This window comes from Chiloscyllium plagiosum, chromosome 29 (genome assembly GCF_004010195.1).
Source record: "Chiloscyllium plagiosum isolate BGI_BamShark_2017 chromosome 29, ASM401019v2, whole genome shotgun sequence".
NCBI lineage: Eukaryota > Metazoa > Chordata > Chondrichthyes > Orectolobiformes > Hemiscylliidae > Chiloscyllium > Chiloscyllium plagiosum.
The window spans coordinates 29,797,325-29,814,918 of record NC_057738.1 but is presented as its reverse complement, the minus strand read 5'-3'; the positions used below and the strand labels follow the sequence as shown (position 1 = coordinate 29,814,918).

At 41.8% G+C, this 17,594-nt stretch overlaps 1 protein-coding gene across 1 annotated transcript; it reads right to left on the bottom strand.

The window, feature by feature from the left end:
- Window positions 1-14,825: 14,825 nt before the first annotated feature.
- On the bottom strand, window positions 14,826-16,797 carry foxq1b (forkhead box Q1b). The gene has a single exon (XM_043718968.1). It carries the CDS (start codon window positions 16,408-16,410, stop codon window positions 15,454-15,456), a length of 957 nt encoding a protein of 318 aa, XP_043574903.1. The 5' UTR covers window positions 16,411-16,797; the 3' UTR covers window positions 14,826-15,453.
- Window positions 16,798-17,594: the final 797 nt, after the last annotated feature.

Here is a 17,594-nt window from a genome sequence, read left to right as displayed (position 1 = left end):
ACACTCAGAACATTAGCTTGCTTTCTCTCCATGGATGCTGCCCGACCTGCTGTTATCTTCAGCATTTTTTGTTTTCTATTCTACGCCTGTTTTTCCTTGCCATTAAATTTATTTTATTGTTTCCCACATTTCCTCTTCTTCTCACTTATTCCTTTCCATAGTGCAGTTACATATGAACCAGTAGCCTATTGGTGCTAATGTGGCGGTTCCTCATGTGAGATTGTAAACAGTGAATACTGCCATGTTCTTTGACAATGGAAATCATAACCAAGTTCTGATATCATACAGTTTTCATTGTTCAATAATATATATTTGTTCATGAGATGTGGGCATCACTGGCAGTGCCAGCATCACCAAATCCCCAGATAGCAGTTAAGAATCAACCACATTGCTGTGGGTCTGGAGTTGTGTAAGGTTTAGTTCTCAAAAGGACATTAGGAAATGAGATGGGATTTTCCCTGACATTGGTGTCAAGTCATCATTAGACTCTTAATTCCAGATTTCTCTTAAAAATTGAATTAAAATTCCATCACCTGCCATGGCATATTTGAACTCTGGTCCCCAGGATATTACCATTACCGCTGGATTATTAGACTAATGATAATAGGACAAGATGATGACCTCCCCTTGGAGGCATGCATTATAACAGCAATATTACCAGTACTCAAGTCTTTACCACCAATCAAATAGATCGTGAGTGCTCTGCACCTTCATCTACTTATTTTGGTTCTGTAATACTCAATATTCTTGATCAAAAGAAGCAAGGATAAATAGAAAGAAGAATGGTAGAGAGGTGTGTAGAGGCAGAATTGAAGCACAGAAACAAACCATACCGAGTACAAAGAAATGGCAATGGGGAAGAGGAAAAGCAAATAAGATGAAAGTGAAATGGTACAAGCCAATGAGTAAAAGATACAATCCTTTATGTCAGACTTACTGTAGCTTCAAATTCAATCACTAAGTATTGGAACAATCCTATTGATAATATTTCTGTATTCTAGAAGGTTATGATAGCTATTTCTGGGGAATATAAGTGATGTAACAGTGTGCCATCAGCAGCTTTGCAAACTTTTACATTTTATGCATTAGATCAATGCTTCATTCTCAGAATATGTCTGTCTATCCATACACTACAGTCTTAAGAAGATTGTGATTGTGAAACTTACCCATGCAATTATGTTGGAAATCAAAATGTAAAATATTAACCTTTTGCGTTTTTACAAGTATAGAAGTTTGCAACCCAGAGCATATTCAGTCATTTTATTAGCAGAGAGAAACATATTTGGGTGAAAATCTTTTGTAACCTGCCCCTCCACCCCCAATGTGTGTAGCGTCATGCAGGCCTACCTCCCTTGAAGTTCTCTATCCTTCCTTAAATTTGGTTTACTTGTTCATCCTTGATTTTAACCACACCACATATGCTGGTCATGCCTTCAGCAGCCTGGACTCTAAACTCTGAAATTCCCTCCCAAAATCTCTCCTGCTCTTTCCTCTCTCTCAAAACCTCTCTCTTCAATTGAGCTTTTGATCAAATGCCTTAATAATTCCTTATATGATGATATGTCAGGTTTTTGTTTAATAACATTCCTGTGAAACATCTTGAATGTTTTACTGTGTTAAATCAAGCATCAAGTGTGAGCCACTGTGATAGTTGCTAACAACAAAGTTTGGTTCATCATCAACAAAACACATTTGATTCCTGGGCTCAAATCAACTTCTTGTTTTCTTCATGTAAAATTGTTTAGAATGATTGACAATATGGAAACAGTAATTTTGGACTAATCATTCTTTGTTGCATTTACACTTCATATTGGCCATCCTGTTGCCTATATTTTAATTCCATTTTCGTTTAAACAGCTATCTAGCGTATTCCTAAATGTTGGCATTGTTTTCATTTCAGTCACTAAAATATATTCCAATGCTTCATAGCCCTCTGGACAAAATGTTTCTCCATTTTCTGGGGAGGTAATGGCCTAGTGATCTTATCATTAGACTGCTAATTCAGAAATTTGGCTAATGTTCTGGGGACCCAGGTTCAAATCCTGTCATGGTAGAATTTGAATTCAATAAATAATCTGGAATTAAGAGTATAATAATGCCATTGCCCATTGTTGGGGGAAAACCCTCCTGGTTTTCTAATGTACTTTAGGGAAGGAAATCTGTCATCCCTACCTAGTCTAGCCTGCATGTGACTCAGACCCACAGCAATGTGATTGACTTTCACTTGACCTCTGGGTAATAAATGCTGGCCTTGCCAGAGATGCCACATCCTGTGATTGAATTAAAAAAGATTTGCTGTCCTAACTTATTCATATTTCTATCTGTTATTTAAGTCCCCTTTTCCCAGACATCTTCATAATCTATTTTGTTTATCTCATCGTATTTTAAACTGCACTATTAAGTCATCTTGTCATCTCTTTTTTTATCATTTAATTGTCCAATTGATGATGTTAAATTAGAGCTCAGTAATATTAACACTCATATTTTGATAATGGACTACTCAACCAAATTAGTAAAATAAATTAGTAAAGTCCAGGGGCCAGAACTTTAGACTCTCTTGAGATAACTGATTATCAAGAAGAATGACAGTGAGGTTCCCATAGTAGCTCTGATAATACCATGGTTACGAAATGTAAGTTTACCAAATATTTCTATTCGTTATCAACATTGATTGACTCCTGTACTAAAAGGGTATATCTGTCGTTATTGTGGAAGAGCACAGTCTGAGACGGTTTTGATGGACATCTGATTGAATTTCCCACCAGTGTTTCTCTAAGAAAAATGGTCATTTAGATGAAGTAATGGATAGTTTCTGGACTACCGTATACTGTAAATGAAAAAAAAACTTGTATTTGACAATTATGATAGTTCAATCATCTACTTATACCAACATTAAAAATAGGCACAAAATCATTGTAAGATTCTTGTATTTGATAAAGACCATCATCGTCTGTCAGATAATATAAACCACGACCACACCTCAGTGTCCAAAGACTGTCAGTAACATTCAAATATTGTTCAAAGTCATTAATGTGCTCCTCCTTGTAACACAAGATCCGCATGACAGTGGTTTTCTCTGGAATCCATTACAAACATAACGTGAGAATACCAGGAAAACCCAACTGCCTCAAGATTAATATTTTCTGAAACTCTATACTACTAAACTGAGATTCTTTGAGGCCTTAAGCAGTACATCACATAATTCAATTGCAGCATGATAGCAAATGAATTATGTAACACAGTTACACCAGTACAGTGTGGGAAGCTGGATTTGATGTGGGTCAGCCATGATCATATTGAATATTGCAACAGATATAAAGGGCTTACTAACCTATTTATCTTCCTGCTTCTACCCCCTAAACCCCCAATTTTCTTCTGAATAGACCATTTTCATCTCAAGTACAATGCCCCTGATATTATGCAATTCTTTGTTACTAAGGCAGGTTGCCAAGGTTTATCACCACTCCAATCAGTCACCAATAATTAATGCCATCACAAATTGGGCTTGTGTAAGTGATTCCACCCCCAGAATAGGTTTCCCACATATTAGAGTCGTAGAGTCATAAAGTCCTACAGCAGAGAGATAGGCCCTTTGGCCCAAACTGGTCCGTGCCAACCAAAATGTCATCCATGCTAACGCCATTTCCCTGCACTTGGCCCATATTCATGTATTTTCCCAAATGCCTTTTAATTGGTTGTTAATGTACCTGCCTTAATCACTTCAGCTGGCAGCTCATTCCATATGCGCACCACCCTCTGTGTAAAAAAGTTGCCCCTCAGGTTCCCTTTCATTCTATCCCTTTTAACCTTAAACTGATGCCCTCTAGTCCTCGATTCCCCAACCCTGGGAAAACAACTAAGTGTATTTGCCCTACCCATGCCTCTCATAGTCTTATACACTTCTATAAGTCCCCTCTTAGTCTCCTACTCTGTAAAGAAAAATGTCCTAGCTGTCGAACCACTCCCCCTAACCCAGACCATTGAGTCAAGGTAACATCCTTGTGAATTTCTTCTGCACTCTTTCCAGTTTAATAACGTCCTTTTTATAACAAGGTGATCAAAACAAGGTGACATGCTAAATTTAATCTAACTCCTGAAAATTAACCAGGCCAGAAATGCAGGCTTTGGACAGGTGTTACCATCGGGATCTGGAGGAGATTCAGCCTCGTTTATTTACCAGGAGAACCAATCTATAAAATTAATGTACTTAATACTGCAGTGATTGTAACAATGTTAGCCAAGTAGGCCTCATAGCATGCTAATTCCCTGATTGGTCCAATCAGGGGGCCCTGACTGATAGGTACAAACCAGAGTGATGGGATCCTGTTCACTCTGTAAAATGGCTCTGAGGGAACTGGATCAATGTCAAGAACTCTCCATGTGTAAATAAGTAGTGACTTGGTGATGGGATACCAGCTTCTGTGGAGTTATTTCAGGTACTTCTTCTTGAATTTAAGGAGTTGATCTAATCATGTGTTACTTTGAGTAATTTTCCAACACCCCTTGAGCTTAAATTATTTTATCTGAATCAAAAGATTGAGTTTCTATCTTGTTACTATTATCATCACAGAAATTTCTGAAAGAAGCCTACAAGCCAATTATACTGCAATTTCTATGATCTTCTCATTAACGCAACATTTATAGTAGGGTGGCCAGACATTATCAATATGAGAATGACTTGAATTTTAACAATCATCGAATTTTACAGCACAGAAAGAGGCTATCCAACCCATCATATCTATACCAGGTCATGAAAGAGCTAACCAGCAAGTCCTGTTCTCCAACCTTATCTCCATAACATGTAACTTTATCCCTTTCAAATATATATCCAGCTGTCTTTTGAAAAAATACAGTATTAGTTTCAGAGGTGGTCTCATGAGACAGTTATAAAAAAAAGTGTCTTAGACAATATAATGACTAACCAGCAGATCCAAACTATTTATTCCATTCTGATTAGGAACATCTGGGCTCTGCAGATTCACTTATGTGGCATGTTCTGTTCACCAGCTTGTTTATTTTAATGGTACTAGCATGGATTGGACTGCCCTTAAAATATCATAGAATCCCTACAGTGCAGAAGCAGGCCCATCGAGTCCACACTGACCCCTCCAGAAATCATTCCACCCAGATCCACTCCATCCCTGTAACCTTGCACTTCCCATAGTTAATCCACTTAGACTGCACAGCCCTGGACGCTATCGGCAACATAGCATGGCCAATGCACCTAACCTGCACCTCTTTGAATTGTATGAGGAAACCTACAGAGACCCAGGGAGAATGTGCAAACTCCTAACAGTCACTCAAGGGTGGAATTGAACCCAGGACCCTGGTGCAGTGAGGCAGAAGTGTTAACCACTGAGCCACCATAGCAACCAAATATGCAAGACTAGGTTTAATTGTTCAGCGCAGGGTGGCATGTTGATTGAAACATCTGGGAATTGTTTCTGAAAAAATATTAAATTATTTTACATTAAATTAAGTTGGAGTGCATGAAGCTTGCAGAAATGTGATAATACTTGCTTAGCCCTCTGAGGAGTTAGATCAGTAACCCAGTATAAACAACTGTTCAGTGCCAATGTGTACTGGAGATCAATTCCAATAGATGCAAAAGCAAAAGCACAATTGGTTTAATGCACTGTCATTATATTGCACTGTCAACAAAAGGGACTGGAAGTCAATTAAACCTACTTTTATATTGTAAATGTACAGAAGTACATATTTAGTGTCTTTAACATATGAGAAGTCTCAAAGTTCTTCACAGGAGCATTAGGTATTATAAAACAAAGACTGATGCCAGCCGCATAAAAGGATATTCAATCAGGTCACCAAATGCTTGATGAAGTGTCAGTTTTAAGAAATGTTTTAAAGGAAGTGATAGAGATATGGAGAAATGTTGAGTGAGGGAAAGAAATTCCAGAGTTTAGGACTAAGTTACTTAAGACACAATCACCATTTGCTGATAAATTATAAATGATATTATCATAGAATTCCAACAGTGCAGAAAGACGCCTCTTGGCCCTCAAATGAGCATTCCAGTCAGACCCAATCCCTTATCCTAACCCTGTAACCCTGCATTTACCATGGCTAATCCACCAAGTGTGCACATCCTTGGCAATTTAGCATGACCAATCCACCAAACCTGCATATCTTTGGATTGTAGGAGGAAGGCAGAGCACCTGGCAGAAACCCACAAGGACGTGGGGAGAACATGCAAACTCCACTCAAGGCTGGAATTTAACCAGAGTCCCTAATGCTGTGAGGCATTGTGCCACTGTGCCACACTTAATGAGAACTAATAATCCTCGAATTGAGCTTTACTTTAGATTTTATCTTTCATTGTTTAAAATAAAATCCTCTCTCTGTGCTATTGAATGGTTCAAACCAGGAAGATTTTGGCTTCCATTTACAGCTTCCACTGAATTTGTTCATATCAACTGATGTGAACGAAATGCTACAATTGCTTTTGAATAGAATAGGGCGTGGAGGAAATAATGGGGTCAGTTGGCTCTCTAGTTAGACTGTGCACATGAGCAAGAGGCAGGTTAAATTAACAGCAGGGCTTACAGAGGAAGAATAGTAATCCAAGTAAGGCACCAAAGGGTGGCTGCTACCTTTGGAATGGTACTCCTGTATGAGTCAATGCCTTCAGGGGACTAGAGGTGGAACACAATTGGTAGGGTGTTGTGAAACCATAGTTCCATTTCAAGGTTAATGTTGCCGCACAAATTGTTCTCAATTTGCTTCTTTTCAGTTTTAAAACATCAGTAGCAGAACATTGCTTTATGTACTGTTGTGACGTTTCTCTTTGCAATTAACTGTCAATTTTCATATAACTGAGATGTTCTCACAGTGGAGAATTGTCCTCAGAACAGCTAAATAGAGTCATAGAGATGCACAGCATGGAAACAGACCTTTCGGTCCAATCTGTCCATGCCGACCAATCTAGTCCCACCTGCCAGCACCCACCCATATCCCTCCAAACTCTTCCTATTCATATACCCATCCAAATGCCTCTTAAATGTTGCAATTGTACCAACCTCCACCACTTCCTCTGGCAGCTCACTCCCTGACCCCAAGGAAAAGACTTTGTCTATTTATCCAATCCATGCCCCTCATGATTTTATAAACCTCTATAAGTTCACCGCTCAGCCTCCGACGCTTCAGCCTTAGCCTGTTCAGCCTCTCCCTACAGCTCAAATCCTCCAACCCTGGCAACATCCTTGTAAATCTTTTCTGAACCCTTTCAAGTTCCACAACATCTTTCCGATAGGAAGGGGACCAGAATTGAATGCAATATTCAAACAGTGGCCTAACCAATGTCCTGTATAGCCGCAACATGACCTCCCAACTCCTGTACTCAATACACTGACCAATAAAAGATAGCATACCAAATGCCTTCTTCACTATCCTATCTACCTGTGACTCCACTTTCAAGGAGCTATGAACCTGCAGTCCATGGTCTCTTTGTTCAGCAACACTCCCTGGGACCTTACCATTAAGTGTATAAGTCCTGCTAAGATTTGCTTTCCCAAAATGCAGCACCTCACATTTATCTGAATTAAACTCCATCTGCCACTTCTCAGCCCATTGGCCCATCTGATCAAGATCCTGTTGTAATTTGAGGTAACCTTCTTCACTGTCCACTACACCTCCAATTTTGGTGTCATCTGCAAACTTACTAAGTGTACCTCTTACGCTCACATCCAAATCATTTATGTAAATGACACAAAGTAGAGGACCCAGCACCAATCCTTGTGGCACTCCACTGGTCACAGGCCTCCAGTCTGAAAAACAACCCTCCACCACCACCCTCTGTTTTCTACCTTTGATCCAGTTCTGTATCCAAATGGCTAGTTCTCCCTGTATTCCGTGAGATCTAACCTTGCTAACCAGTCTTCCATGGGGTCCCACAAAGTTTTCTACTTTTCTTAGAAAAATCCTAATGCAAACAAATGCTGCCTTTTGACAGTATTGACTTCTAAAGAAGAGTCATATTGGATTTGAAATTTTAATTCTGTTTCTCCCTTGGCAGACCTGCTGAGCTTCTTTAACACTTTCTATTTTTATTTCAGATTTCCAGCATCTGCAGTATTTTGCTTTTAAGTGTTGTCTTCTGATTTTGGCTACAGTTATTGTAAATTAAAACTTCTCAAATTCAACAGAACACCACCTTGTCACATGTCACATTTCAATATTGTATTGTGACTATGAAGGCCTAGCTTTAATATTCCTCTGAAATATTATTCCATTGGCAAGAACACAGAATTTCAAAAAGCACAGCTTCACTCTTGCTGATGTCAAACAGGTTCATCCTGAAACCCAAGTACAATTCTTCCTCAAATTCATGGACCTGGACTTTGGGGCAATTAAGTAAGAGATATCAAATGGCCATTTTATATTCCTCTGAAATATCAATCCATTGGCAAGAACACACAATTCAAGAGAAGTGTTAATAATAATGTTATTTGAATGGTGCTGATGGCTAGGGTTTTACCTGTATCCTTGAATAATACGGTCATTTCTTTCAGAAGCTTGTTGTTTCCAGGCTGATTTTCTTCAACTATACAGCCAATAAAGTACTTTTAAAGTTTAGTCTCTGTTGCCATTTAGGAAATAAGGCAGCCAATTTGACTTACCTTTTAGCAGGTTGGTGCCACTGAATTGGTGTGTCGTCAGTTAAGAGTCAACCACGTTACTGTGGGTCTGGAGTCACGTGCACGTCAAATCAGAAAAGGAAACAGAGCTTCTCCCCCAGAGGACCATTTGTGAATGAAATATACTTGTATAACAATTCAATACTTTTATGATCATCATTACTAGGACTAAGATCTTAATTCCAGATTCATTAATTAATTGAATTTAGTTTCTCCCAACTTTTGTGATGGGATGGAATTGTTGCCTCTACAGCATTAGGCCTGTCTTTGGATTGCTAGTCTGTTAGAATTGCCACCACACCACATGGGTGGTTGCAGCTCCAACAGTCAAAAAAGCAGTCACCATTCAAGATAAAGAAGCCCACTTGATTGATAACTAATTTACCACATTAAACATTCACTCTATCCATTTCAGTGCACAGTGGAAGAGGTATGTACCATCTACAAAATGCACCAGCATAATTTACCAAGACTTCTTTGACAGCAACTTCCAGTGATTTAGAAGAAGGGCAGCACACAAATGAGAGCAACACCACTTGCATTTCCCCTCCAAATTGCACACAACATCTTGACATGGAACTCTAATCATTATTTCTTCACTGTCACAGGGTCAACATTCTGAGACTCCCTCCCGAACAACACTGTGGGTGTCCTTATACCATATGAGCGACAGTGGTTCAAGAGGGAAACTCACCATCACCTTCTCCAGGGACATTAGGACTGAGCAATAAATGCCACAAAAGAATAATAAAGAAATAAAATTAGCCCTGCACAACTCTACAAATGAGATAGTGAGCAAATGATCTGTTTCAGTGATATTGGTGGGCACTGGACAGGGCACTGGGCAGAATTCCCTGTTCTTCTTCAAAATAGTGTCTTAGAATCGTTTTTTTATATCCAGCTAAGAAGGCAATGGAGTCCCATTTTACTGCATCATCTGAAAGACATACTTTTGATAGCACTCCCTCAGCGCAGCACTTGAGGGCCAGCCTTGATTACGTCCTCAAGTTTGCAGAGTGGGACTTTAACTTACAACCTTCATACTCTTAAGTAAGAGGCTACTTTATGTAACTTTCCCGATCACTGGCAAAATCAAGTTATGATCTATTTGAGGCTCTATATACACACATTAAAGTAGCTTGAATGTGAGGCAACTTGGCTCAGGCATAAGCACTTGAAAAGAACAAGCAGCACTACCATTGCTGAATCCTCTCTCAACATCCTGGAGATTAATGTTTACCAGAAACTGAACTGAACCCGTCATATAAATACTGTAACGATGTGAACAAGTCAGAAGGTGTGAGTTCTGTGGTGAATAACTCACATATTGACTCTACAAAGACTGTCCAGGGGAACAAGTCACGAGTGATGGAATTTTCTACACTTCCTTGAATGAGTGCTTCTCCAACATGACTCAAGAAGCTCAACATCATCTAGAATTACAAAAGTGTTACAGAGCAGAAAGAGGCCATTCACCTATCCTGTCAACACCAGCATGCCAAAGGAGCACCCTCACCTACTACCAATCTCCTGCTTTACCCCATACCCTTGCACATTATTTGAATTCAAATAGTCATCCAATATCCTTTGAAAGACTTAATTCAAACTGCCTCTACAACACTTCTGGGCAGTGCACCCCATACCCTAACAACTCGTTGTGAGAAAAAAATGTTTTTCTCAACTTTAATTTCGTTTATTTTGCAAATCACTTGCAACCATTGGTTCTTGATCTTTTTACAAACAGAAAACGATTCTCCCTATTTAATCTATCCAGCCCACTCATGGTTTTTAACACCTCCTAGCCTTTTTCAACTTCTTCAATCTAGATTCCAGCCTCGGGCGACTGTCTGTGTGGAATTTGCACATTCTCCCTGTGTCTGTGTGGGTTTCCACCAGGTGCTCCGGTTTCCTCACACAATCCAAAGATATGCAGGCCAGGTGAACTGGCCATACTAAATTGCCCATAGTATTAGGTGCACTAGTCGGGGTAAATATAAGGTAGGGGAATGGGTCTGGATGGGTTACTCTTCGGAGGGTCAGTGTGAACTTGTTGGGCTGAAGAGCCTGCTTTCAAACTGTAGGGATTCTAAATTCTAATTCTAAATTCTAAATCATAGTGAGGACAAAATTACTGTCTTCAACAGTACTCCATCCGTTAAACTCAAATACTCACTCCCTGCACCAGCAATGTGTACCATTTACAAGATGGCTCCATCAACTAGTCAAGCCTCCTTCAACAGTATTTTCCAACCTGTAACCTCTACCACCCAGAAGCATTTGGACAGCAGTCACGTGGGACCTTTGAGTTTTATTCCAAGACAAACACTATTCTGACTTAGAACTATGTTGCTGTTTTCTCATTGTTCTTGGGCCAGAATATTGGAATTCCCTTCCTAGCAGCACTGTGGGTTTTGCCAAATGGCAGTCGATGGCCTAGTACTATTATTACTGGACTGTTAATCCACAGACCTGGTAATGCCCTGGGGGCCCAGGTTCGAATCCTGCCATGGCAGATGGTGGAGTTTGAATTTAATTGGGGGGTGGTGTGGGAAATGTAGAATCAGGGGTTTAATGATGACCATGAATCCATTGATGATTGTTGAAAGAACCCATCTGATTCACTAACATCCTTTAAGGAAGGAAACTGGTTAAGCATACATGTGACTCCCAACCTGCACAGATATATATTTGACTGCTTAATTGCTGTTTGGACAATTAGGGAGGGGCAATTAATGCTGGCCTAGCCAGTGACACCCTCATTCCATGAATGAATTTTAAAAAAGGAACCGCAGCATTTAAAAGACAGCTTACAACCAACTCCTCCACTGTAATTAGGGACAGATAACAAATCCTGAACCAGCCACCAAACCCCATAACTCTCAAACAACAAAAAACAACCCTGGATATCCATTGATCATCCTTACTGTTCCAGCAGTCTCTCTCTGGCTTTACATCCTGACTGGGCTGCTAGAATTGATTTTGGTCCAGTTATAAAACTGTACAGAATTTACTGGAGACAAGTATTATTTCATGCATTGCAAGTTCTCAGTTTTTCATGCAGTAACTATGTGTTCCTTGGCATCTAGTTAGTCATTTTTAATGTAAAAAAAATGCTTTGTTCATAAACTACACTTTACAAAACATGTCAAACTGGACATTTCAGAAAATCCAATAAAATACCACTTTTCTCAATTGAGCACTTCACACTCTTGGGAGTCTGAATCCAAATACAAAATCATGACATTAATTATATATTCTATCACAAGCACGGGCCCTGCAAGTTACCAGCTCATTGGTACACTGTGATTGAAAGGCCTTAGATTGGTGGCTTTACACCGCTGTGCTTTTGAAAGCTTTTGTTCTCTCTGTCCTGGACCTTACAATGGAAGACCTAGTTGAGTTGTTTCAGCTGAAGTGATAACCCTAACGATCGATGGACTCTCCAAGAATTCGCATCGCGAAGATCAAACAGTTGACGAATTAAAATATATTAAAATATTTATGTAGCGTTAGTCAGGTCAAAATGAACGAGCGGAGGAGAGGCGAAATCATCAGTGGTTACAAACCTGACTCACACATTATGCAAACCTTCCATCAGATTCGACTTCGCTTTAAAGTCAAGTATCACTTAAAATATTCGATGGAGGGAGGTAAATTAGGGTTTTCAAAAAAAAAGACAGACCTTAGCTCCGCTGCCAAAACACAATTCATTTTAAACGCAAATTAAACAAAAGTCAATCACATGGATACAAGAGAGCTCAGGTAAATTATTCAATTACAGAAGTGATGTAAAAGCACCGTTTTGATTCATAATTCGCCGCCTGTAGTGGGCCAGAACGGAGATTATTGGACCTCCCCGCTACTTGTTGGACCATCTCCCTGGCGCCACAAAGCCTCAATATAAATAACAACTCCAAAAGCAAGTCTTCAAGTTCTCTTTCACAGACACTTTTCATACAGGCAGATCATTCATCTAAACTGTGTTTACAGAAACTGGGAATCTTTCTAAAATAAACGTTTGCGTTTTTTAATTGCTGCTTTGAATAAACAGTCTGCCCGGCCTCAAAAGTGCAAATATGCATATACGTGTGACATTTACTAAACCTTCGCCGCGTTACACCCCAGCTATTTCAAACAGGTTGCTCCAGGTATTAACCAAACCCTGCTAATATCTAAAAGGTGCCTCTTTAAACCGCAATGGTGACAGAGTACAATCAGCAAATGGCAAAATCACCTTCCGACCCGCCGCTAAACTGAACACCTGTCCAGTACAATCCCACTCTACCGCCGATCACCTGTTTATTCTAAACCCTATGCTCATTTAACCTATCCATGGTTATGTTGCAACTCGTCCGAAATGCCACTTTTTGTCAGTTGCCAACAACAAAAAATGAAATTGCATTCCTCTAAATGAAAGAGACAGTCGACTCATGTACTATTGCTAACTCTCAGTGTGTGCTGTGGGAGTGCCAACAAAAGTGGTTAAACAAGATGGGTTGGTAACTGATTGGAGAAAACTCAAGCGACCGTGAACTGCCGAGGCAATATTCAACGAGACTAGCTGCTGAGAAATACACCTGTGCTTTTGTATCAGCCTGTATAGTATCTTAAACCTTGTGTCACTTCCGTGAGCTTTATAAACCGGTGATTGTGTTTGTACGGTTTTATTACCAACAAGATCGTCATAAATAAAGCGTCAAAATCTGTGGACAAAAGCTCAGGTCCTCAACACTGCTAACATTTCTGGGTCTCGAGAAGGGTTGAATCAAATAGATACAAACACAGAAGTTGCTGGAAAAACTCAGCAGGTCTGGGCAGCATCTGTGCAGAGACATCAAAGTTACCGTTTCGGGTCCTTGTTCTGAGGAAGGGTCACGGGACCCGAAACGTTAACTTTGATGTCTCTGCACAGATGCTGCCCAGACCTACTGAGTTTTTCCAGCAACGTCTGTGCCTGTTTCTGATTTACAGCATCCGAGGTTCTTTAGGTTTTGAATCGGTTTGTCTATTGGACGAGTAGCGAGTAACTTTGACTGGCGAATATTCCGTACGGACAACAGGGAGGTGTGGACAGGCGGCCAGTGTTTACATCAAGCTCTGGGCGGTCTTCACGTTTACGCGTGGTTGGTCTGAAGCAGACATACATACCAGAGAAGTATGTGCATCAGCTGCACCCGAGACTTTGATGTTGCGATAGGATTCAACTTGTTTACATTTTGATCTCATTGACTCGGAGCTCTGAACGTGAATGGTCGAGAATGCATTATTTGATTTGGAAAGTTATTGGTGTTGGGGGTGGGGTTGGGGTTTGGTGGGGGGAGGAGGGGTGGCAAAAAAACCCTTTTTGATGTCCCAGGAGCGTGAGGAAGCATTGAGGCCTGTGCACCCTTAAATTGTCCGCATATTATTAGGTTTACACGCCCGTTTCCAGCACCAGCCCTCACGTTGGATACCCACATTGAAAATCCACCACCTTGTCCGTTCCTGGCTCCTATCTGATGTCAATACATTCCTCCTTAAAATACTATACCGCGTATCTGCGTGGGCGAGATGTATTCAGTGCTCGATAGAAACTGCCAGCTGATTCACTTTTGCAAGCGCCCTTGAGCAAGTTTCAACGGTGGTTGTACCTCTGGTTAATTTTAATTCTTGGAGATTAACTGGCCTGGAAGCATGGTAACACGGTGCCACGTGTTTGCATCCATCGCAATAATAGAGAAAATAATTAAAAGGGTGGCTTTTATTTAATTTACTGGACAGCTACAGAGATGGTCATTTCTTTTGTTGGGAATTAGTCTAGGAATCATGAATTTCACTCGGAGCAGGGTTGTTCCCTATTAACATGCGTTCAAAGAAAGAAAACGGTGAAAACTTTTTTTTTATTTAAAAAGAAGTCTATACTCGCTGGCTGAAACGTGTAAACAACCTGGTTTGGCTCCGCCCCAAACGTTTCAAGTCAAATCGCGTTTCATAATCTGATCTCCCACTCTCTCATTTCAACACGCACAGGCGTTTGAAAGAAGAATTAACAGAAAACATTTCTCACGCGAATCCGATTCTTGTTATTTCACTGGTCCCCCCGAAACCGTCGTTTTCCCCACCCCACTTTTCAAATGACAGAGATGGAACCCAAGCGACTGTCAAATCAGTGCACGCTAGACGCTTATGGGGTTTGTTATCAAAGCTTTTATTTTACAATGTAAGGCTCATGCGTCTTTTAATAAACCAACCAAACAAAAAAAAACTACACACAAAAACATCACCTGCTTACGTTGGCAGTGGTCCCGTCTTGAAGTAACAGTAAGAAGATCTATTAAACTCATTCACTCGATTGGAGCATTGTCATTAATTAAACCGTTTAAACCCACAACATTATAAAGCCTATCTGGTTACCTCTTGTTTGGAAATCACAACTATAAATATTTTTTTTTTAAAAATCACGTTAGCTTCTTATTTGGCACACAGTGATGCCGTCGTTTGAGGCAGGAATTCTGATAACCAGTTGATCACACGTTTATTTTTAATAAAAAAAAACTACCTGTTCAGAAATGAACTTACTACAATCTCTGTAATATAGTGTTCCTTTAGGTTTACCAGACCAACTGGCTTTGTCGAGATACAGAAGAGCAAATATTGGGGACAAATAAAATTCCAACCAAAGTGTTTGCCAGGTCCACAGCGATGCTCAGGATGAGAAAAGCAACAGAGACTCGATTCAAAGTTCTAGAAACAAAAGTGCAGAAAGAGAGGCTCCATTTCTCTCCCTCTTTTGGAGTTTGTTCTTATTAAAGTCCACCTTCTAGACGATGAAAGACTCGATCTTGTAGGGGTGGTAGGTCTGAGGGTGCATCGCCGTTGGTAATCGGATGCCGGGGAAATTCCCCGTGCTCGGAATCGTGTCCGGGATGCATTTGGAGCTGGTGAAATGAGAGAGGCGGGGGGCCAGCACTCCGGGCTGGGAGGCGGCAGCGAAACGGTAAGGCTGCAGCATGGAGTTAGCAGCCGGGCTGATGGGGAACAATGCTGGCACCGGGCCGGAGGGACTGTAGGTGAGGAGAGGGTAAGGTAGAGGAGGTCTGCTGGTCCAGAACAGCCTGGTAGTGCCGTCCACAGGCACCTTGTCCTCCCGCCTCTGGAAAGGCGTGCTCAAGATGCTGTCGATGGCAAACGAGCTGGAGAACTTGACTCCTTCATCCTTGCTGGATGCTGAAGGGATGAGATCCAGGCGCTTGTCCCCCGGGCCGGCTTCCTTGAGGAGTTTGCGGCCAATCCGCTTCCTCCGGCGGCGGAAGACCCCGTCCGCGAAGGTGTACTCGCTGTTGGGATTCAGCATCCAGTAGTTGTCCTTCCCCCAGGGTCTGGACGGGTCACGGAGCACTTTGACGAAGCAGTCATTGAGGGACAGGTTGTGGCGGACAGAGTTTCTCCAGCCAGTGTAGGAGCCACGGAAGAAGGGGAACTTCTTCATCAGGTAATCATTAATCTCAGCCAGGGTCAGGCGGCCGGAGGCAGAGTCTCTAATGGCCATGGCGATCAGAGCGATGTAGGAGTAAGGGGGCTTGGGGCGCCTGGTGTAGGTTTTGCCCTTCCCCTCGGAGCCCGGGTTGGTGGGAGCCGGGCTGTTGGCTGTGCAGTCCCCATCCGACCCCAGCTCCTCTTCCACCGACAGGGGCGAGGGGACACTGCCTTCCGAGTCACTGCAGACCGCGGTCGCTTTATCCACGAAGCCCCTCTCACTCAGAACTTCCAAGTTCATGGTCGCTTGTATCGCTGACTTCCACAGAAAATCCCGAGCAGGAGGATCACAGGTATCAATGAGTTCAGAGAGACTGAGAGAGAGGTTACGTTACACACACAAAATAACAAAACAGCAAACGGGAATAAATGGCTCCTTTCCCACTCTCTCGACAGCTTACTCAGCACCCTGAACCCGGTCTGGTGCAGTGATTGAAAAGCGGAGGTCGCTTTCAGTTCAGGTTGTTTTGTTTTTTTGCTAAAGTTTCAGGCGCCCAGGTAGTTCGCTTGTGTCATGACCAACCCCCCCAGCAACCCCCTTAAATCTCCAGAGAATCCCAGAGACCTGTGTCATATCACTCCTCGATCCAGCCATCTCCACACCTCGCAGAGGGGGGGAGGGAGGATCCTGGGGGGGACGTAACGCTAGAGATTCGTTTCCAAATCTTCCCCCCACTCCCCTTTCCTGCTGCCGCCCCCACCCCCTCCTCAGCCGTGGACCCTCATTTGCGAGACCATCTACACAGGTGGCGGGAATTTGTAAACATAGTCGCTTAAAACGGAAGAATGCTGTTGTGACTTAATTTTGCAGTACCTTTCCAATCACCCCTCTACACCTGTTGGGTGGAATCTCCCTGAGCCGCTGTATAATTTGAACAGCGTGAAATCGACTCGGGCTATTTCCTGAACACTTACAGTAAATAAACCAGGAGGCGTGGAGGAAGGGTGCGGAAACAAGACGTTAAAAGACGGAGCAAATGCCACTAATATTACTCTCCTGTCCCTTTATTATTAAACAGGAATCCCCTGCCCCTGAGAGCGCTGAATCATTTTATCCCTCACTTCTGCAGAAGTTGATTACTTTCCATGTGTATTTCTTTTTGGTGTTGCTAAATAATCTACTGTGTGCGTGAAACAATGAGGCCATAAACACCTGCAATCATTCATTGATCTGCGGAATTGGTAGTTATCCTTTACAAACGCGAGGAGGTTAGACAGCGATAGCGAGGAAACTGTGGGCAAGTGCGCGGGGGAATAGCTCGGACTGTCGATTCTGGCTGGTAAAGGACGGGGGCCGCAGGTTGCCCTCTGACCCTTTTGTGGAGCACGATCAGCAAGTCCGTAAAACACAACCGACTTGCGTTTACCGTCTCATCCGGAGGGACATGGTCGACAATGGGTTGAAATGCATCTTCTGCCCGCTCT

Coding starts and splice junctions, on each gene's coding strand:
- foxq1b (XM_043718968.1), bottom strand. CDS start 16,410: ATGAACTTGGAAGTTCTGAGTGAGAGGGGCTTCGTGGATAAAGCGACC.